The sequence below is a fragment of the Enoplosus armatus genome, chromosome 18 (assembly GCF_043641665.1).
Source record: "Enoplosus armatus isolate fEnoArm2 chromosome 18, fEnoArm2.hap1, whole genome shotgun sequence".
In the NCBI taxonomy this organism is placed as follows: Eukaryota; Metazoa; Chordata; class Actinopteri; order Centrarchiformes; family Enoplosidae; genus Enoplosus; species Enoplosus armatus.
In genome coordinates, this window is record NC_092197.1 from 14,626,539 (window position 1) to 14,649,473 (window position 22,935).

General features: G+C 41.1%; 1 protein-coding gene across 1 annotated transcript in view; it reads left to right on the forward strand.

Annotated features, from left to right (window-relative positions):
- LOC139300941 (ephrin type-A receptor 5) overlaps nt 1-22,935 on the forward strand; it is a 55,661-nt gene that overhangs the window by 13,118 nt on the left and 19,608 nt on the right. Inside the window, exons 3-5 of the mRNA XM_070924151.1 lie at nt 275-995; nt 15,215-15,370; nt 15,576-15,914. Of these exons, the coding sequence (XP_070780252.1) occupies nt 275-995; nt 15,215-15,370; nt 15,576-15,914 (1,216 nt within the window). The remainder of the gene's footprint in view (nt 1-274; nt 996-15,214; nt 15,371-15,575; nt 15,915-22,935) is intronic.

Sequence of the window (22,935 nt, forward strand, 5' to 3'; positions counted from 1 at the left end):
AATGTAAAGAAGAGTACATTTTCTTAAGTAGGATTTAGAATGCGAGAATTTTACTTGTGGAGTATTTTCTTACTGTTGTATTGGTACTTTTACTTCGGTCACGGAAGTTAATACTTCTTCCACCACTGTCAGTTTGAAGAAGTGCCAAAAAAGTAATGAGTTTCAATAACCAGCTCTACTTCCCTGTCATCAAAGGGAAGTGATCCTGTTTTGTTTCATCTGTCCCTTCTCTTGTGCGCTCTCTTCATTAATCTCCCTCTTTTCTCCGCCTCAGTGGGAGGAAATCGGCGAAGTAGACGAGGACTACGCTCCCATCCACACCTACCAAGTGTGCCGGGTCATGGAGCAGAACCAGAATAACTGGCTCCACACCAACTGGATCCTGACCGAGGGCGCCCAGCGGGTCTTCATTGAGCTCAAGTTCACCCTGAGAGACTGCAACAGTCTGCCCGGGGGGGTCGGGACCTGCAAGGAGACGTTTAACATGTATTACTACGAAACGGACGGGGACGAAGAGGAAATGGAGGATGGGGAGATGAGAGATGGAACGGGGATGACAGAAGAGGAAGACAGGGCGATGAAGGAGAGCAGATATATCAAAATTGACACCATAGCAGCTGATGAGAGCTTCACTGAGCTGGACCTGGGCGACCGTGTGATGAAGCTCAACACTGAAGTCCGTGATTTAGGTCCCTTGATCCGGAAGGGCTTCTACCTAGCATTTCAGGATTTGGGGGCCTGCATTGCTTTAGTGTCAGTGCGTGTTTTCTACAAACGCTGCCCATTTCTGGTGAAGAGTTTGGCCGAGTTCCCTGACACCATCCCGGGGTCAGAGGCCTCGCAGCTGGTGGAGGTAGTAGGCCACTGCGTCAACAACTCCCTGCCTTTATATGAGCCTCCCAGGATGCATTGCAGCACCGAGGGAGAATGGCTGGTGCCCATTGGGAAGTGCGTGTGCCAGCAAGGATTTGAGGAAATCAACGGATCCTGTCAAGGTAAGAGTGCGTGTGTGTGTGTGTGTGTGTGTGTGAGAAGTAGTGCTGAAACAATAACGATTATTAAACTCATTAATGAAGCAAAAGTGCCAAACAAATTCTTAAATGTGAGAACTGCTGCTTTTTACTTTTAAAATCATTGTCCAGTGTTCACATTTTTGGCCTTTTTAGGTTAGTAAGTGCATCCCTTTGGGTTGCTATCTTCTCTCTGTTTGTTTTGTTTTTTATATCCATGCACATGTTTGTTTTTAGTATTATGTGCTTGAGTGTGTGCACGGATCTGTTTGTGTGTTTCTCCCTAGCTTAGTGGTGGGTATTCCCCCGAGCCCTGCAGCACTTTGCTGCTCTCACACAGCCGCTGTTCTGCTCTGACTCGAGCCCAAACATTCCCGTCGCCGACCTTAACTGCCATTTCCATGGGCACCCAGGGCCTCTCTATTTTTCTCTCCTTCACTCCTCTCCAATCTTCTTCTGTGCTGTCTTTAAATTACTCAATTTTCAGACTTGCACACTACACTCTACTTGTGCAAACCAAGAGCAGCTCTGAGTGGCATGGCAAAATTCCAGAGAATGGTTATGATGGCGGCATGAAGCTGTGTGGCCCTGAAAGTTGAAATGTGTGATTATTTGGTAGCTTTTGAGTGTTTCATCTTTTCCCACAATGCCCTGCTGATCAAGTGTCAGTCTCAAGCGATATGAAACTAAAAGATTGGTCTCGATTGCTCAGCTACAAACTCTTGAACAGTGCATGCTGAGATCTACTTCATGTTTTGCTTTTCTAATTTGAACATGTGTATGAGTGAGCGTGTATGTGCAGTATAATAAATCTGAATTCTATAAACCTACTCTATTGCAAAAAACAATTCCTAGCTATTCTAAAACAGTTGTTTTGTAGCTTAAAATCATGTCCAACTAGCCATGGCTTAAATGCTAATACGCGAGATATTATTCCTGAGCCACACAATGGACCTTGGCTTGAATGTAAGAGGAGGGTGGCTGGTGGTGTGCATGGCAGCAGTGATTTCAGGGAGCCCATCATCTGATTTTCCATTGAATTCATCACACAATGCCTCCAGTAGATCCAACAGTAAATCCTGGCCTTTTGGAACCGGCACCTCTCTTAGCTATGTTAAGTTCATTATAATCAAATGGTAAAACATAGTAGCTGTGTAACAAAGTGTGCACCATCTCCAGCTTAACTTTGTCAGACATAGAGTCTCTGCGGGGAGATCATTAGGAAATAGCTGTAAGTGTGCCACTGGCCTGCCCGGAGTCATACTGCCACGGACTGTACAGTCACACAGACTGTTACAGATCTGTGGCTGACAAGGCTAAAAAAAATAATACATGTAATCAGTAATACATGAGAGCTCATTCTGTGCACACTGTGCATATCAGTGCCATGTCACAACAGGCTGTAGTCATGAGTATTAAAAAACACTACATTTGTGCAGTTTAGGAAAGGAACACCTTTGAGGAGGTTATGTACTGTACTTGAGAGACGTATATGTGCAAGCACGAAAATGTGTGAACTTCAGAATTACTCTACATGTACAGTAACTTCATTCAAAAATAATGCAGTCTTATGGCTTTTGTGCCCTGTACGCCTATTTTGCATGTAAAGAAATGTACTTTTTGAATTATGGGCTCTTGGACTTTGCATTATTTGCAATGTGCAGATGTCTTTTAGTTTTACTTGTGGTTTAGTTGTTGTCATGCTAATTCTTATGATAGACAAAATACTGTAGCCTACAGTTGTGTTTTCTCCAGTTTTTAGCATGCTAGCAGCGTGTCTCTAGGGATGGCGACTGACAGTCGCATGGTCGGTTGGTCAGACCGTCCACCACTTTGGTCCAGACTGAAATATCTGAACAACTATCAGATGGATTGGCATGGGATTTTGTACAGACATTGATGCTCCCCAGAGGATGAACCCTAATGGCTTTGGTGACCTCCAGGATTTTCTCCTACCACCACCATGGGGTTAGCATTTGTGGTTCAGACTGACATATCTCAGGTAACATCATGTCATTTGGTACAGATATTCATGTCTCACTTGGGATGAACTGTAATAGCTTTGGTGATGCCTTAAAGTTTAATCTGGTGCCATCATTAGGTTACATTTTTAATTTGTGCAATACTTTGATATGTGACCAAATACTGTACCTGCAAAACTAATAACATTGCCAGGGGAAAGACAAATTTAAGAACATAGTTTATAGAAATATTTACTATGTGGGCAGATGACTATGTGCTAAATGCTAAGTATTATTATTCACAAGGTTTAGAAGCCTATATAGTTAATTTGAAATGTGTTTCCACTTTTCAATAGGTAAAGACGTCTAAGCCTGTAACAGAGAAGTGGTTTGTGTCTGTGTGGAGCTGGTGTGGACAGCAGTGAAGATTAAAACAGTATTTTTGTTTCATGAGACATGAAGGAAAAACACAACTGAATCTTTTCTGGTGTAGACAGAGCTTCAAAGAGGCAGCCAAAAAGTGGCATTCCCTTTGTACTCCTGATAGGTTTTTTTTTTTGTATGCTGACTTGAGCCGGACTATAGTTGATGGATGGCAGGCTACCAAGGTCTCCGGAAGCCATAAAAGTCAGCATGATGCATTTCAAAATCTGGTGTCATCAGGTTTGGGTGTCCATTTAAGAACTTGTTGTTGCGAAGATGTACAGACTGATGTTGCATCTGGTACAGGGCCTGGAGGTCATTGGTGATGCATTCTGTCTACATATATGTGAATAAAAATCAGCCAGGACCAGTGGCTCAAGAAATCTTCCCATCAACCCCTATTCACAAAGGGTGTGAGTGATAAAATCTGATCCTGCCACAGTGTATTGCAAGAAGCTGACAGTACACCTCATGGCCTGTTTTCACTTTCCAGTTGCAACAGGACAAAGATTTACGGTTGCAGAGCGTTTAACTTATTTTCATTTTAATGAGCGTTTTGCTTTCCAGGAAGATGAAGTTGTGTGATATGCAAATGCTTGTCATTGGTTAAACATTTTAAAATTAAAAACATCACCGGTGCTCACAGTAAAATAGATGTTTTTTTTTTCATCCTGGTCCATATGTACTGCAAAATGAAGTAAACAAACTGAACAGTCAGAGTCGAACACAATCCCAGCAGTTAATGAAGCTACAAGATGTTTTTTTTCTTACAGTTTCGTATGCAGATGAGACTGTTGAAACTGACAGCCTTTGAAACCGTCTACAGAGAGAAACATGGCAGGGTTTCCTCTCTCTCACAGCTTTGTAACCATATGTGTTCACTGCTTTAGCAAACATGTCTTCATGTGCATTTCAGTCACTCCGAGTGTGAAGTGCTCAATTCTGTTTTTTGGGAGGTTGAAAGAGTGACTGGACTCCATACTGCGCAGTGTCGTTTCTTTTTATTTGAGGGGTTAGGTTGCCTTTCAGATTTGGAAGTAAGGAACATCAGAACCTGCACTGCAGCTGTTTAAAAAGACATGCAGCATTGTTGATAACCACATTTTATTTTATAGCCTTTTCAGTGAGTGCTTGTCTTACTGCAGTCTGAGAATGAGTGGTTTGCAGGTGCAATGTGTGATGTATATGAGATAAAATGTGTAATTGTGTGTGGATCCTGGCTGTATTGGCTGTGTGTGCTGCCTAGTAGAGCATGATATAATGCAGCCTTTATGAATGTAGGACAGAACTCGTTATGGACAGCTCTCTCTCTCTCCCTCTTCTTTGTCTTTTTCTTCCTCTTTTTCTGTTGCTCTATCTCATTCTCACATCTCTAGTTTGTTCTGTCTCATTCATTATCTTTCTGCCTATACCTCAGTTTCTCCTTTGTTTCCCTTTCTCTCACTTTATCTTTCTGTGACTGCCTACAATTCATTGCCTCTCCGTCCCTCTCTCTTTCTCTTCCTCTTTATTGCTGCCACCCACATTAGCACTCTCCTGTCTTTTACAGTCGTGCCAATGGCTCTCACTCCACTTCCCTCTCCTTCCCCCCTTTTAAAGATCTGCACATCTTTCTTCATCAACAGTCCAACTCATACACTCTTTTTCACTCACACACACAAAAGTATGGCAAATATTCTGCCACAGTGTAAAGGTAGGGAAATACTGAAGAACGCTGAGCAAAATATTGCCACTGTACAGTAACATCTGTGCAGGAATGCATTGTTGGCTTTGTTGTTCATTGTGTTGCTATTGTCCAGCCTCTGTGTTTTATTATTTTATTTGCCTTTTTTTATTTATTCATATGGTCATCATCTTATATTTTCATAGTATTTTAAAAGTAAGAGTGAAAGATACATAGAAAGTAAATGTATTTACATATAAAGCGTGTGGTGATCCAGTCTACAGGGATAATATTGTGTCAGATGACATCTAAAGATATTGTATGTGGTTGTGTGAGATATATAGATGTAGGCACAACTTTAGCTGGGATAATTGGTGATAGCTTGCAGCACTGTCAGCCCCTGCAAGACGGAAGAGAGGGAATGGGGGAGGAGCGGAGTGCATAGATGGGTAGATGGATAGATGGATAGAAGAAATGATGGGAGGATTACAGAGAGGAGAAGTGATGGCAAAACAAGGGAACACAAGATAAATTGGAAGATTTCTCACCACAGGGTGTGAGGGCAAAGAGACACAGAGATGGATGAGTGTTGTTTCAGTGGTGATGGCGATAGAGGAAGGATGACTGAGGATAGAAGTGGGCAGATGGATGAAGAGATAGATGAGAAGGAAGGGGGGGGTGTTATAGATTGAGTTCAGCCTCGCAGATGAGATTTAGGCTGAATGAATACTAGAAGGAATGTGGGAATAATGACTGAAAGGAGTGCTGAGTGGTTTAGATCATATTCATGACAAACCTGGTTATTTATATCCTTTTAAACATTATTCTCAGCCAGTTTCTGTCATTTCTTTATCAGTTGGGCAGTTAACAAATACCCACATTGGTAGTCTGGCTGTCAGGACTGCACAGCATACATTAAATATACCACACAGCAACACAATCAGTGACAGTCAATGACTGCAAATGAAGAATGTTGAAATTCTTTATTGTTTACTGGGATCCCCATTGTTGCCAAGGCAACACCTACTCTTCCTGGTGGGGTCCATATTCAAATAAAACGCACATAGTCAAAAATGCTTTCTTCACTTCATACAGTAAACAATAAACTTACAACATCAGCATTTCACCCAACAATGAAATTACATCAAAACTCTACATATACTAAACATTCAAAGAAATGGTAGAATAAGGGAGTAAAGGATTGTTTGAATGATGGCAACTGGGGTTAAAATAGTCAGAATCAGAATCAGAAATACTTTATTGATCCCCGGGGGGAATCAATACAATAATGAAATAATGTTACTGTAATGTAATAAGGGCTAAATAAAAAGTTGAAATGATATATTAAATGTTGAATGGAATGTTGGCTGGAATAGGGTTCCTTGAATGATATGAATAATGGCATATGAGCCGAGTGAAATGTTGTAATCATAGTAAAGGAGCTAAATGACATACTGGAATGATGGAATAAGGGCTGGATTCATTGTTGGAATAATGGAATATGGGCTAAATTGGATGTTGGACTGAAAGGATAAGAGCTGCATGCCACGTTGGGAAGATGAAATAAAGGCTGAATGGAATCCTGGGATTGACAGCTTTGTTATGTTCGGATTCAGGCTGCACTGACTTCACATGACAGAAGAGAAAAAAAGACTTTGAGGTGTAAAAGATGGGCAGTAAAGTCGGGGGAAGAGAGGAGGGGAAGTTGGGGGAGGGTAGGAGTAGGCAGAGAAGAAGAAAGAGGATGACAGCAGATGAAGAATACAAATGAAAACGAAGACGACTGTCGGTATCAGCAATTAAGAGAATCGCATGGAATGATAAGTGAAGTAATAAGGGACTGATAAGTGAATGAGACGAGCCGCTCAGTGGAAAAATAATAAAACCACGGAGCCTTTCGTTCAGCAAGTGCCGTCTAAGTGTGTCATGGGTAGAGCTGGATTTCCCTTGACAATACTTTGTTTCAATGCCAGGGCTCCCCTGATGTCCCTCTGTGTTTTCCTGCCTGTCAGACGTCACTGCAGCATATGTCAAACTCGATCTGGTCGCGGTGGCGGTGGTGCTGCCATCAGAAACTGTCTCACTGGTGTAGTAATGTGAGGAAGCTTTCTGCCGTCTGCCTCTAGGGAATTATGGGATAGCGAACAAGCGGCTCACACTTGCAGTGTGGGGCTTGTGGTTGATGGTGTGGTGACAAGGGTATTACAGTCACTTGCATAACACAGAGACACACACATGATCTTGGCGGCATCTGCTATTTCAATATGATTAGCCATATGTGCTGACAAGGACCGGAGTTCCAACATCACCTTGCTTTGGGTTGCTTTATTTATAGTATTTAGTTAGTTAGTTCTTTTTAGTAGTTAGATTAGTTTCTTTTAACTTGTGAACAAAATTTGACAGGATTCCCAGTAAACAGGACAGTGGACAAATGAAACATGTCATCAATGTGACACATCAAACAAATCAATTTCTTATTTAGTCTTCTTATTTAACTATCATCTATCTTTGATGGCAATATCAGCCGCACTGCCATGGATGCGAGGGTGCAGCCTAAACTTGTAAATGCTGGATTTTGATCAAGACTCACTGGACCTGAACGATCTAATGGCATCACATATCAGTATCTATTGCGATGTGCCTTTTTACATGTTAAACAGTATTCAGTAACCTTTTACAGATATAGAAGTTCTGTCATCCCTGATTTGCTCGAGAGACAGAACAGCATGCTGAATGATCGCGCAAAAAATCTGCAAGTGGCAGGAAGCCTTTTTGATTCCATCATCTCCTAAAATATGAATCAGCTGGATTTATTGCAGGAAGAGTGGCCATTCATCTTTTTAGATCCTGTTCCATTGGAAGCTGCTACTGGCTTCTTTTCACTCCGCTCTCTCACTCTGTACTCTCTTCCTGCCTCTCTCTGTCTCTCTCTCTCCTCCATCTTCCTCCCCAGCCCCTCTCCATCACCCCATCAGCTCAACGTGGTGATGCTGTCATGACAACTAAAGTGCTTCCTGAGTGCTTGTTGGGTAAACTGACTTTCCCAGAAGTGCTCCCTCCCTTTTAGCCTTCCCCCTGCTAACGTGCACACACATTCAGGTTTTTTTTTTCTATTCTTGTGAGGAGCCTAATTGTCACAGTATATTTCCTAACCCCTAACCCCAGTCATTACCAACATAACTAGGTGCCTTACGCCATTTGCCCTAAACCCAATTCTAACCCTACCCCTAAACCCTCAAACACTTTATTGGAGAAATGTGGGCCAGCCACAATGTCCTCACAAAGATATAAGAGCACGTAGACACACACATTCCTGCAGTTTGTGAAATATTAATACAATGCTTCATTCAGCAGAGCCAGCTTCTTTCCATGAAAGCCTGTTCGTCTCCAGAGTCCCAGTCAGAGGTGGCTTGTAAGACTGGTTAGACTGGTAGTTGTGGACACTTCTGATGCATGTAGGTCAGGTGATGAGTTTCCCAATGAAAAGAATTACAGTTACGCATTGTTGACATTTGATCCCTGCACCTTCTCTAGAGGTCTGGAAAGTGGTGATGGTGAAATTGAAATAGATGCACACTTGTGAACGTCAAATTTTTGTATCTCAGTGCTGTTTTCAATTCTGCTTTTTCCATTTCACTGTAGGAAAAAGCTGTATGAATTTTTGAAGGCCTATACATTTACAACCTGTAACTTTGATATTGTGCTTTGCTGCTTTAGGAAAATTTGCACATATACAGCCATTGTACAATATCCTGGCTATATGATTCTAATGCAGATGAGCACTGGAAAAATGATTGTAATACAAAACTTGTGAATGTCTCTAAATTACCGGATCATTGCTGATCAACTTTTGGCTGAGAAAACCAAAAGGAATCAAGTTTTGTGTGTCTGGATACACATAACATACACACATCAAATGTCCTGAATACTTGTGTTTAAATGGACACATGCATTTCACATGTATGTCTGACCTGACAGCTCTCCACCTTTTGCTGAGATCACATGTCTCAGGAGTATTGTAATGGCACTGAGATTCTGACCCTGGGGAGTCAAGCAAATGAGTGTCAACTAAAGGCTGAAATAGTAATATAATATGTAGTCTGGTGTCATTGTTATTCAGTTGGTTGAATTATTTCCTAACACATCTGGTCAGCATAACTTGTCACATGATTTATCATTATAATGTATTGCTAATGTTATCTCCCCCTCTAGACTTTGTCTGGGACAATAAATTAGTTTATATTGGAAAGCTTTTGTGACCTGCTTGACCTCTTGGTTTCTGCTTGTGGCCTGATTGTGAGAATAAGTGGGTGCTGAACAATGACCTCCTTGGCCATCCAACAGACAGGAAAACCCCATTGACTTGACTGTATATTATTATGGTATTATCATCTGGCTTTGTTTGTGTTCACACACAGGCGTACACAAATATGAGCATGCTGCGGCACATACACATGCACACATGCAGGGGCATGTAAACATGCAGTAATACAACAATCGTTCATGAAGGTATGACACCCTCATTCATGCGCACACACACGTTGTGTTTATGTTCCGTAGGCCAGTAGCTCGCTGTGGGACAAATACAGGAACAGGATATTTACTGTGTTTCCTTTGCCGGTTTTTTGGTTCACAATAGTATCTGTTAACATTGTATTGAGCTTCAGCCTTACCATTTTTGTGTTTCGTCTGTTAAAGTTTACTTTTATGTCAGTCCCGCCGAATCTGTGTACAGCTGGAAGAGTGACAGGAAAGATGGAAATATAAGTGGACGTCACGTGCAACAGATTGTGTGAGCCATCTGACTTATTGTCCTTATTTTGTCTGATTGTGAAGTTCTGTTTGATATTCAGTGGTGGAATATAACTACAGTAAGAGTAGTTTGAGTATAGTTGCTTAAGTACTGTAATTCGGTACAATTTTGAGGTACCTTCACTTCCCTCGGGTATGTCCATTTTATACTGCTTTATACTTCGACTCCGTTAAATGTCAAACTAAAATATTATAGTTTTTTAATCCACTATAGTTGTTGCAGAGGCAGATTTTCCGCCCACAACCCAAAACAAGCTTATAATTACTATTGAGTAGACTACCGTACAGTATATAAAATATTATAAATTGCACTTTAACCAACTCCAACATTAAAATGCTGCGTACATGTTATAGCATAAGTAGTAGGCCAATATTACACTTTATTATAACAATAACATATTGAGTTCTTTTGAAACATTGAGTACATTTTGATGGAAATGCTTCTGTATTTTGAAAGCATGAATTTTACTTGTAATAGAGTATTTTTTAGTATTTTTGTGAATATTGACCCTTGATCCTGTGATTTGTTTTATTTGTTCTCTCTCAATATTTGTGTTTTACAAATGTATTTTAAATATTTGGATCCATACTGTGTCTATGCCCATATAAATGAATTTAAATCAAACCTTCTGTTGGGGCCCTCAAGTTTCACTTCTGTTTTATACCCCCCTCTCCCCTTCGAGTATGCCTCTCTCCCTCTTGCTTAATCGCTCACTCCCTCTAATCCCACCAAACGACAGCCAGTCATATAAATCAACATGTTTACAATTAAATGTTTCCAATTAAAGAGGACGCTCGTTAAGAAGCATCAACGGAGACCGCTGGATCCTCAATTGCCTGGGATGCCAGTGTGTGATGCATATTAATTACGTATTAACCTCACACACACAAGCACACACACAAATGCATACAGGCACATTAGTGTGTATTGCATATTAATTACCTATTACCCTTTGTGCTGTGCATTAAGAGCTGCGTGGCATCAGAAAGACAGCTTGCCCAAGGGCAACAAACACGCACACGCACACACTAATACCACCAACACTGTCTATTCAGATTGCATTCACAATGAGGAATGAGCCATCTCAGTCAGCCAGCCATGGCCATAACTAATCTCACCACAGTGTGTGTGTGTGTGTGTGTGTGTTCAGAAATGAAGATGTATGCCAGAGTGGGTGTGTCCCTTTTTAAGACAATTAAACGAGTAAAGCACCTGATCCAAAGATCTAACAGCCTGCCTGTCTTTGCGTCTGGAGACGTTTCATTGTAGGACATCTAACAAGATAAATAATGATGATTAAATTAAATGAAGAAAATAGTCACTGAAAAAAATTGATTATTTTAAAGTTTCACAAAAAGGATTGATATATTATTAAGCTAGTGATCGATACAGTAAAACTGTGGGCTTGAAAGCTGAGGTGTATGGTACAGGTCATTGAGGAGGAAAAAGTGACAGTTTAATTTAATTTTCAACAAGACTAAGAGTCTACAGCCATACTAACAGCTCCGTTACGGCTGTAACAGCAGTATGCTAACATACTTACAGTGACAGTGCTAACATGCTAATGTTTAGGAGGTAATGTTCACTGATTTATCAACAAAGCTCAGCTGAAGCTGATGGGGATGTCTTTAGTTTTGCAGGTAGATGGTCAGGGGCAAAGGCATTGGACATGATGATGGCTTGAGATGAAAAGTTATAGAGCCATGCAAGTTACTCTATGGCTAAAATATATAATACATTGTCAAAAAACAGTTTTATGCACAAAATATCTGTACAATATCTAGTTTCTTCAAATCACTGTATGTGCATTGTACTTCTTTGCCACTGTCATATCTGTGTTACAGTAAACATCTTCATTGCAGTATGGTAGTAGGTAGTGATTACTGCTTTCATTTAAACTGTATGTTCAAATGTACAGTGATCCAGTTGCCATTTAAATGACATTTAGTGAACTTGCATGTTTTCCCGCTCTTGTCCTTACAGCTACACCTCTAAGGCTACCCTTCAGCTGTGTTGCTCTTAGATTCCACACTGAACATACATGTTCTTGTTCACTTTCTGTGGCATTTTAACCGCTTTATCCCATTTTCAGCCTTCAGCTGGCTGATCTGACCTATATGCCCCCTTTCGCCTGCGTGTGATAAATCCTTTGACACATAATTAAGCGAGAACAGTCAAAAATGGAGCATGATATAACTATGTAGTCATTTGCTGTCATGTCAAGTCTAACAATACATGCTTTTAGTTAATTTCCACACATGTTATGTGTTCACTTTTCCTGTAGAGCATGGATAATCTATTTACCCTAAATGGAAATGAGCTAGAATTAATGATAATAAATACCTTAACATCTACACTGTTGGTTCTTATTAGTCAACTGGAATTGACTTTCATTAAAGTGGCACGCAATGGATTTTTTTTTCACACCAATTTGCACATTTTAATTGCAAATGTTTATGTCGTTCTCATAATCATTTGCAATTTCCAGGGGAAAGAAATGTGTTATTTTAATTTAATCAAAACAAGTCATGCAATCTTTGACACCATTACCTGTATGTAACATTTTTTTAGCAAACAAATGCAGTTTTATTTTTATATAAAAGTAAAGTTTCTATTTTTGCTATTCCATCGACTGAGAGTCTTGCAACTCTTTCCCCAGAAAAATCTGGGATCGTGTAGTGAACATTTTCTGATAAATGTCCCAGGTGTGTGTGGAATAAATAGAAAAACGATGTAGTTATCCTCAGCAGTGACAGCTTAAAGCCACTATAGCCAACAGACAAAAAAAAAACCTCAAAACTCGATCAGGAAATGCGAGTAAGGAGCCATCGTAGTACCACACTGTGCCCACAGCATACTGTTTGATTGACAGGTGATCTTTGGGGAGTGCAGAACAGACACACTAGGAGGTGAGAGCTTGGCACCAAAAATAGAAAATAAATAAATAAATAAATAAAAATAATCGTAGTTACACTGGCATAATATCTGAACATACCATCTCAAATCGCTAATATGCTCAATGGGGTTTTTATTCATCTGTACTTTTTGTTGCTGCTTCTTACTCCCCTTCACTCTACTCCCCTTCGCATGTGTGTCTGTATATGTGAAATGAGCTGCCACCCCATTTTTATTGATTTGGCCATGGGGGATTGGAGCATGAAGTGAAGGTGAGCTAGACACCAGACTATGGCAATAAATCTGGATGCAACCATAAATGTGTGTGTGTGATTGTGTGTGGCAACGGGCTGAAGCAGACAAAGGATCAGGTATGTCCTACTGCCCTGAATGCTGCATTCCTCCTCTCTCTCTCTCTCTCTCTCTCTCTCTCTCTCTCTCTCTCTCTCTCTCTCTCTCTCTCTCTCTCTCTCTCACACACACATATGTAGAAGGTGATGAGGTTGTACATCATTATAGCTGCATCAGAGTAAAATGAAGTAAATGGAAATGCAATACAAAACATACATTTAGTAAGTAATTAACAATCAATACAGCAGGTATGGGCCCATTTTTCTCTGCATTTATCCCTTTTAACAAAGCAAAAGACAAAAACTGTAAGGACAGCAACTCACATCTGAATAAAATGAACCCTAAAGGCATACATTATTGTCTGTGCTCTGTTGAGCATGAATTAACATCATGTATTACTATCTGCTCATTCGAAACTAGGCCAGCTTCATGAATGCCTCAAAAGCAATGTCTTGAGCCTCTACTCATAATTAGGGTATGTGTGGCATCCTACATGCCAAACACATTTCATGAAAGGCTTCGTGTGTGTGTGTGTGTGTGTGTGCTCCAGGATACTGTGTGTTGTTTCAGTGCTGCACAACCGGTGGTACCCAGAATGCATGTTCTTGTCTGGTGTCCTTACAATGCTACAAAGATATGTGCGTGTGTGGGGGTCTCTGTGTGTGTGTGTGTGAAGCAGAGGTGAGACACAGAGCGATCCAGGGCAGAGGGAGAATTTTTCAGGCCTAATGTTCCATGACAATGGACCAAGGTTCCGTCAAGGGGAATCAGAGCCACTGCCGCCTAATGCCTGAAACACACAAACACACACACACACACACACACACTCACACACTAGCAAATCTTCCCCTCCACCACTCCTCCTTTGTCTCATCCTCTCTCCTCTTTTCTCTCCCCATTTCCCCTCGTAAACTTGGCTTTCCTCCTCCTATCCTCTGGTGCGATCATTCGCCTTTCCCATCTTACTTCCTTTTTACCTTCCCATATTTTTCCCTCTCCTATTCTTTATCTTCCTGTCCTCTTACCTGAAGTTTTAATTACATAGTTCTTAATCACAGTTACAGCCACATTAAGAAACAATGGGTGAAAACAACAGCTTTTAACCTTCAAGACCTCAGAGGACACACACAGATGAAACATCTCTCTCTCTGGTATCCTCACCTCTGCTCCCCTCTCCGATCCAACAATAAATGAAACAGAAAATTGTCATTGACTACTCTGTCCATAGATATTGTGTAATCTATGAAGTATTGCATTCCCTATTGCATCTGTCTGCGTGCAACAGCAAAATCAGGAAGAAAATGATGGCGTGATAAGCCAGTGATTGGTTGGCTTGGGGGCGCAGCCATGGCGACAGAGGTTGTTGATGCATTCTTGGGTGTTAACATTCGAGTGTGTCACCCTGCTGTCTAGCTGCCTCGCTTAGATCAAGTGTCTGAGTGTGTGTTTGTGTGGGAGGAAGAGAGATTATGTCTTGTTTCCGTGCTTGTTTTGTTTGTTTGTATATGTTTTCGTACATGGGGCTGGGTGGGTACAGTATTGTGCAGCAGATGCAAGTGCAAATTCTTAATCAGGTGCTGGTCACAAATGACTGAACTGAAGGCTGACTAGGAATAAGAAGGGAAGCCCCGCAATAGGAGAAAAAAGAAGGCTTTTTTGTTTAAGATAATAAAATGTGACGAAGAGAGCAGGGTTGCACAGGTTGGATAAAAGAAATAATCCCTGGAGGAGGAATATCAGAACAAATCAGGCTTCTAAAGGAACAAAGAAAAAGTACAAATTTGACAACAAAAACTAGGTGACAAATGCTTCTTTTAATGTCAGCTCTGCAACTGCAGTGGTTTCTCTGATGAGGAACCTCAAAACACTAGCGAAATGTTTCTGCTGTTTTGATGCTGACCTCTTTTTTTTTTTTTTTTCAAAGCAACTAACTGCTGTCCTGCTTTTTTTTTCTCTCCCACTTTTATTATTTTTTTTACCTCTCTCCCCATGACCCCCTTCCCTTTCCTATTTGTACGTCTACTCTTATCATCTCATCTCTTCTTTATCCAATCCCAAACACCCCACGGCGTCCGCCTCCCCCCGCCTCGTCTTTCAGTCTGCAAAGTGGGGTTTTACCGTTCGCTGCTGGAGTCTTTGGCCTGCAGTAAGTGTCCACCCCACAGTGTCGCCAGGCAGACGGGAGCCACTGCTTGCAGTTGTGAGGATGGATACTATAAGATTGACTCTGACCCTCCCAATATGGCCTGCACACGTGAGAATATAACACCTTTTTATATTTGCACATGCTTACTTCTGATTTTACTGCTCATGTTTATGTACTGCTCAGAGTTTTTGCCAATGTGCTTTTACTCATGTCATGTTGCTGCGATGAGATCAAATTTTGTCAATCAAGATGCTGTTGTATGATATTACTGGATGTATGAGTTTTTATTCTAACCTCTTTCCATCTCTCTCAGGCCCTCCCTCTGCTCCTCGTAACGCCATCTCCAATGTCAACGAGACCAGCGTCTTCCTGGAGTGGTCCATTCCCATGGAAACAGGCGGCAGGAAGGATGTGCGCTACAACATCCTGTGCCGACGGGTCTTGCCAGATGGAAGGGGCTTGGAAGAATGTGGCCCCAACGTTCGCTTCTTGCCACGCCGCGTCAGCCTGTCTAACACGTCTGTGATGGTGGCCGACCTGCAGTCACACACCAACTACAGCTTCCTGCTGGAGGCTGTCAACGGGGTGTCAGAGCTGGCCAAAGACCATGCGAAGCAGTATGTGTCACTTAATGTGACAACCAATCAGGCAGGTATGTTGCGCCCGATCTGTCACAACTGTCAATACTTGCTTTTTTTTTGACAATCACAGTCTCGCCATGAGTTCTCCAATCAGCACCACAGTTGCCCCCCCCCCCCCCAGTATTCAAACTTGCTCTGAATTTCCCAACAAAAGTCATCACCATTTTGTCATGGCTCTTTTTATTACCCCCCCCCCCCCATTGAGACTACCCCAGACCAACCTGTGCGTCGGATTCCTGGCGTGAATATCTCGGTTTGATGACAAAGACACCAGATGATCAAATTATCACAGTATTTTTCCAACAAATCTGTCGTCGTCTTAATTTTCCCTTGTGCACCATCCCTGCTGTGAATGAGGGAACATTGCACAGTGGAAAGCCTATTTTGTTTTTTGCCTTTGCATCCAGATTTGTCATTGAAAAAGCAGCTTGGTCCCCTCAATTAGGCAGTGCATTTCATCAACAAGATTTGCAGGGATCTGTGGCATAATGAAAGCTCTTCATTTGCTGATTGTTTGTGTATGAGGTCTTGTGTGGTAGCAGGTGTTATTCTGCATGCCTATCAACAATGATGAATCAGGCTGATGACGCGCAATTTTCCATGTTAATTTAAGGCTGGGGAGTGGTATTATTGATCAACTCTGAGCACAAAAGAAAACTTCAGCTGGTGTAATGTTTTCCACTTGTAGCTGCTGGGAGTATTTCATTACGTGCGATGCCAGAGCACTTTAGGAAATCTGTGTAACTATAAAATATGTTTGAGCAAGGCCCTAAACCAACAATACTAAAGTGAAGCACAGTGGCCAAACATAAAAGACCACTCTTAATATTGGACAATGAAAAAATCCAACTGCTCCCCACAGCTGTAAATATTGGAAGCTTTGTTGGATTTCCTTTTAAGGAGATTAAAATTCATGTCTGCTTTGGGAAGCCATTTTTATGTTTACAGAGGTATGTGCTTGTGTCGTTTATTTTATTTGCTTGTAATGAAATGGGTAGCACGCGGTGTAATGAAATGAGAAAAATATGAGGTTAATGCTCTCCTTCCCAAGGCTTCCAACTGTAGGGACGGCTAGAGAAAAAAAAAAGATTTTGAAGGAGTGTGATTGGTCCTGTTTGTTGGACAGATTGCTCATTGGCAGTAATAGTAGGAAGTAGTAGTAGTAGGAGTAGTAGGATGGATACAGCATGTGTATGCGTGGTAGAGAGAGAGAGACAGACGGCTTGTCTGACAGTCGAGAGTATTGACGGCCCTCTAACTGTGTTGTCACTGTAGCTGTCAGCAGACTGAGTGGATTACGCCAGACTACAGAGTCACATTCAGTTTATTGGAGTTGTAGCTGGATTAAAGTTAGCCAGTCACTGGACCAAATGGAGATTAGGGATTACATTAGATTACACATGGCTGGCAGAGCCACAGACAGATAAAATGTGCTGCTCTTTGGCATGGACGTGGTACAGACGTGCTTTTTTGTCAGATCAATATACTTGCTTGAATATGGAAATACAATAAAGTCTAAAGAAGTTTACAGCCATCAATACATCAAATGAATAAATCAAACTCGATTTACGCAGCACCTTTCATGTAGGTTAGTGCAGTTTAAAGTGCTTTACAGGTGATTGATAAACTAATATATATATATACAGATGTAAGATTAAACTTGAATGACAAATGATTAAAATAAAAACAAGAAAATGCATAAAAGTAAATAAATAAAAGAATGGGAAATGGTCAATATGGACTGTAATTCCCAGCACCTATATTATATATAAGCATCAATAAACACAGAAACATTTACACGATAATAAACTGGAAGCATTGGAAGATGGACAGATTTTGAACAGCTGTACAAATAGTGATGTTTAGCTGTTCCAGACTTCTGGAAAACATCTGTGCAGCACATCTGTGTGCTCGCATGCAAATGCTAAAAGTGTTCAGCTGAACTGTCAATTTACAGTAAACGCTAAATACCATATTTTGCCAAGTAAATGCGGTAAAAATAGTTCACCACCAAGGAATTACATCTGCAAGACTGCAAATCTCTTACCTTTGTTAATCCTCATCAGTTCAACTGTTTCTCTCATCTTGTTGTGTTGTGTTACTCCTCCATGTGACACCCCTCACCACAGCCGTTAATGTGAGTAAATAGTCCCATAATACCAAGCTGAAGGACATTAATTAACTGACCACATCCAGCATCATTGAGGGATGTTGCCATCTGCTACACCTTTAACCACACCCAGACAGTGATGTCATGGTGCACACACCCTGAGTACATTTCTCCATCCTTGCAGCAAGGTTAGCACTTCAACCACTGGAGGTCTTTGTGTCAAGGGATGTCCCAAAGTCATCAGAGCAATAATTTTAACAATAACCCTGAAGCAAAAATTGTAATGAACACTTTAGCTTACTCTGATCCTGCCTCGCCTCTGTATCACAGATGTAATTACCCAATGAGGACTTTGATCAGCATTGTAAACATCTGTGGTTTGGTGTTGTGCTTGTGTGTTTTGACTGCGCTTCTGCTCGTGAGGGTTAAAAAGGCAAAAACAAGATACCGAGACAACAGTACTGAGAGACGGGAGCGACTCAGACTGACAGAGACAGAGAAAAAGAGTCAGAGGATCTGCCGTTTGATGTGTGGGAAGTGTCACACTCGATAAGGGATCCATGAAATAGGTGATTTCACAGTGTCCCTGTGAAGCCCTGCTGAATAATAAAGTGTTGGTACTCGTGAGGAGGAGAGGTGAAAGGCAGGAGGGAAGGAGGAAACGGAAGGACAGAACAACAGGGCGGAGGTGGAGGTAGAGGGGACAAGCTGTGGAAGAGAAATGATGGGGCGGTTGTGATAAGAGAAGAAAAGGTGAGATTGCAGAAAAAGGGAAATAAAAGGAGGGAAAGGGGGGAAAGAGCGATGAAAGATTGAAAAAAGAGAGGGTGGACATGAACTGCTCGCATTCATTCAAAAACAGTCAAGAGGTCTGGTGCAGCTTAACAATTTTAAAAATTCAAGTCATACATTTTGCACTGCTTTGATGTTCCCTTTCACACCAATACATCGTTTTTGATAAGGTAGCGGGTGAACAACCACTATTAATTTGAAGAAATTAATTAAAAAAAGAACAATATCACCAGACCACAGAACTATCCCTGCAGCCTAATGGCGTTTCCAAACATCTGTATTTTAGATATTTGTTCATGCCTTGTGAATAAAACTTAAAGCTTGAGCAGCAGTAATCAATATACAGTCCATTCTACATAAGGAGGAAATGTCCTTCATGAATCCAAATCATAAAAACAAAGTTTTGAAATCTAATTGGCCTTTAATCGTCAATAATCACAGACTATTCTTTTGTTAGCTGTGCTTGATGCATTAAATGGGTTTCTTTGGTTGCTTTGCTCTATTTTGTCTTTATTTCTGGCCATTTGTTTTCCATGTTGTTCACAGCATGGGAGGTCTGCATGGTAACTGCACAGTAAATGCTCCCATACATTTTTTTTGCTGTTGTTGGCTATTAATCAAATGAATCGTGATACATTACCTTGTGGGTGGTAAAAAATAATTCACAGCCTGGTGCTCTGCCCATGTGTCTTACTTTAGTTTTATTCTTAGAAGTAGAGGGGTCGCTGGAGTGTTTGCACTGAAACTGAAATGAATTGAACTTGGAGCTCCTAGTTGGCCCCGCTCTCCCTTTCTCGCCCAGCTACACTACTTCAGTAAACATGGACACATTGCCGTAATCTGAAAGATCTCATGTTTACAAAAAAGCATCCGTTTAAATTTATTTTGAATGTGGTTTGCACCAGAGATTTCAAAAATCGTTTTGACCGCTGTGAACCAGGACTTGCAACACTGATGGATTTTATGACCGAGTCACCAAAACTGAATGCAGGATTTTACTTTCGCATTGATGCTGGTTATCACACGGTTTTGCACATTGGTATAAATGGTCTGTGGAAATGGAGGTGATACCAAAAACTAACTGAAAAGTTGGGAACTGCAAAATTATATTTCTAATTGGTGAATCTATATCAAAATGTAAAGGGGGGGAAAAAACACTTTTAGTGATTCAGATTAACATTTGGTTACCATGTGTTCATTTAGAGTCCCCAAAGGCTTTTTGGACAGCCGTCTGAACCTTTCATGACAAAACACTGTAGGATTGTCACATTTTTGTGCTATCTTCTTCAAATGTGAGACAGGTATAAATCAGTACTTTATGTATTACATTTTTTGATTTAAGGTGACAACATTTTTCAATTACCACTGACTTCAAAGGCCTGCTCCTCTGTAGTTTCTGTATCACCTAGAGTGTTTCTGACACTTTCACCAGACTGTAGGACGTTTCTTTTCTGGCAAGACCTTTTATTTATGCATGTAGTCAGTGTGGTTCATGAGCTGCAGCCATTTTAATTTGGTTATTTAATTTTTAAGCCTTTTTGCTCCCAAACAGCGGCGTAGTGGAAGGGGTTAAAGAAGACAGACGGGACATATGGTGGATCAGAGCAGAGAGAGGATATGGGAATTGAGAGTGGGTTAGAAAGATGGCCATGGCACACATGAAGGCAGGAAGTACAGCGGCTTAATTTTTGGGTTAGGGGGCATCTTATAGTTTGATGCCAATAGCCCTGATTCAGGACTGTTGACACATCATGGTTCTGGAACCTGAACATTTTAACCACTCAGACATTCATGAAATGTAAAAAGAGAGAAAGAAAATATGGCACATCGTCCTCACTCAGAAGCAATATAGGAGTGGCATGAGATCGAGCAGGTAGGCGGGAGATTAAGTTGCAAGCAAAAAAGATGAGAGCAGCGTTGGTACTTTACAACCTTAAGAAAGCCATCTCTCTCTCTCTCTCTCTCTCTCTCTCTTATCTTCCTTTCACTCTCTGGATCTTTCTCGTCTGTCATTCTCTGGGGGTAGTTAAAGGATAATAAACCAGATTGTTGAAGGTCCGTATTGATTTTTGGTGATGCCTCAGACAGATAGCGGCCTGAGAGGCTTATGTTCTGCACCGTGACAACATCGCTCCTATCTGAGGGCCAGAGCTGTTACACTGGAGGGCTGCACTTGTCCACTGAATAAGCTTTCACAACCTTTCCTAGCCTACACAGCTTCAGATTGATGGAAAAACAGAAAATAGCATCACAGGGTTATTTAATTATGGCAAAACACCAGGAGTTCATTTGTGTTCTGCTTTGCTGTGCTGTGGGTGCTCATTAGCAGATGTAACACGCACAGGAAGTGTTTAAACCCTGGAAGTGTGATTCCACTGACTTCCCTGTTGCTAAAATGGAAGTGTTGCTGGGGCCCTGTCTACACTCTTTCACCATGTATCCCCCTCGATGTCTCTCTCTCATATTTCATCTCTCACTTTCGTGAATACTTGTCAGCCCACTTGCACGTCTTCCATCCCCTCTTCCTCCTCCTCCATTAGCACCCCTTCCCTCTCTTCCATCATCCATTCTCTCTCTGCACTGGCATTTCTCAGTTATGTCAGACTTGTTTGTTAAGGCACAGTTGCCGAGTCGTGGCACTGAAAGGTGTCACATTGTGCAGAGAGGGGCTTCTGTTGACCAAAATGCTGTTCGGGTGTGATATATGGACATTGTGGGTCTGTGCTGTTTTGGTATTTGGTGAAAAGGGAATGTTTGGGCTGAGAAGGAACAGGCAGAAAAATATCTGATGATTAGATCGGTCGGCGATTTGTTGCTTGTAAATGTGCTTGAAATATAAACAGAATTTCGTATGCGTTAAATGCACAGAAAACAGCACAGTAACAGTGAATTACAAGAAAGGAGCTTCAGACATTAGCAACCTGTAATTTTCCAGCTTCTCAAATATGAGATTTTGCTGATCTTCTCAGTTTTTTTGTCACTATAAAGGGAATACATTGGGCTTTTGGTCTGTGCATCAGACAAAACAAGCAATTTGAAGATATCAGCTTAAGCTCTGGAACATTTTAATGGATGTTTTTTTCAATATGTTCCTTTTATTTATTGGAAAAACATTTGACAGATGAATCAATTACAAAAAAACAAGTAGCCGCAGCCCTAGTTCAAATTTATATATATTTTGTGTGTGGAATGTCACATCGAGTTCATTTATACAATCCAAAATAATAAGTTTGTATACCAGAGGGCTTTACAATCTGTAAACCCTCACATGACACCCTCTATTCAAAACTTTTGATTAAATATAGCATGGCCAACTGCATCCATTTCTGGAGGATTTAAACTTAGATTTTGGTGTATTGTTACCCAGTAAGCTGCTGGGAAAAGACGCCCTCTCTCTAATCATCGCATCCCAGCATTTATACCATTCAAGCATTGAGTGTGTGTGTGTGATTCGGTTTCTGGTTTCAGGCTTTTAAGATGTTGCAGATAACACTTCTGTGCGACCATCCACTCAGGATACAGTTACTGTGTTTGTAGCGATGATGAATCCCCTTAGGAGTTCTGCTGAGGCTATTGAAACCTAAACGGTGTTTAGCATTTGCAGTAGAAGCTTACACACACACACACACACACACACACTATCAGGATGTTGCCTGAGGGAGCATTTTGCCTGGTGAAAAGCTCTTTATGTGTCAGAGACTCTCCAACTGTCCCTCTGAGAGATGGGCCAACAGTTCAGGTTACAACAGGACTGCTCGATAATTGATGCAAACTCACACTCACTTCACTTCAGAATGTATAGAATAAATCACAACAGAAAACTTTAAGGGAAATGGAAACTTTGCAAAGAGCCAAAAACAAACCAAAAGAAAAAAAACGTAAGACCAAAGAAAGTGTTGTCCTGTGATCATATTGCAATTTGAAGGGGGACATTAAAACAACCAGTACTCCGGTTGTTCTTCCAGGTTTTAATATGTATAACCACACTACAGTAAATTAAGAAAGTTGTAAAACTTGCTTGTGTACTAAATATCTAAAATCTTTATATCACTTGTAGACTTTCCACGCTGTTACTACATGAACTATTATGGATGTGTGTTGTGTCCTGTGCAGACTGCCATATTTGGTAC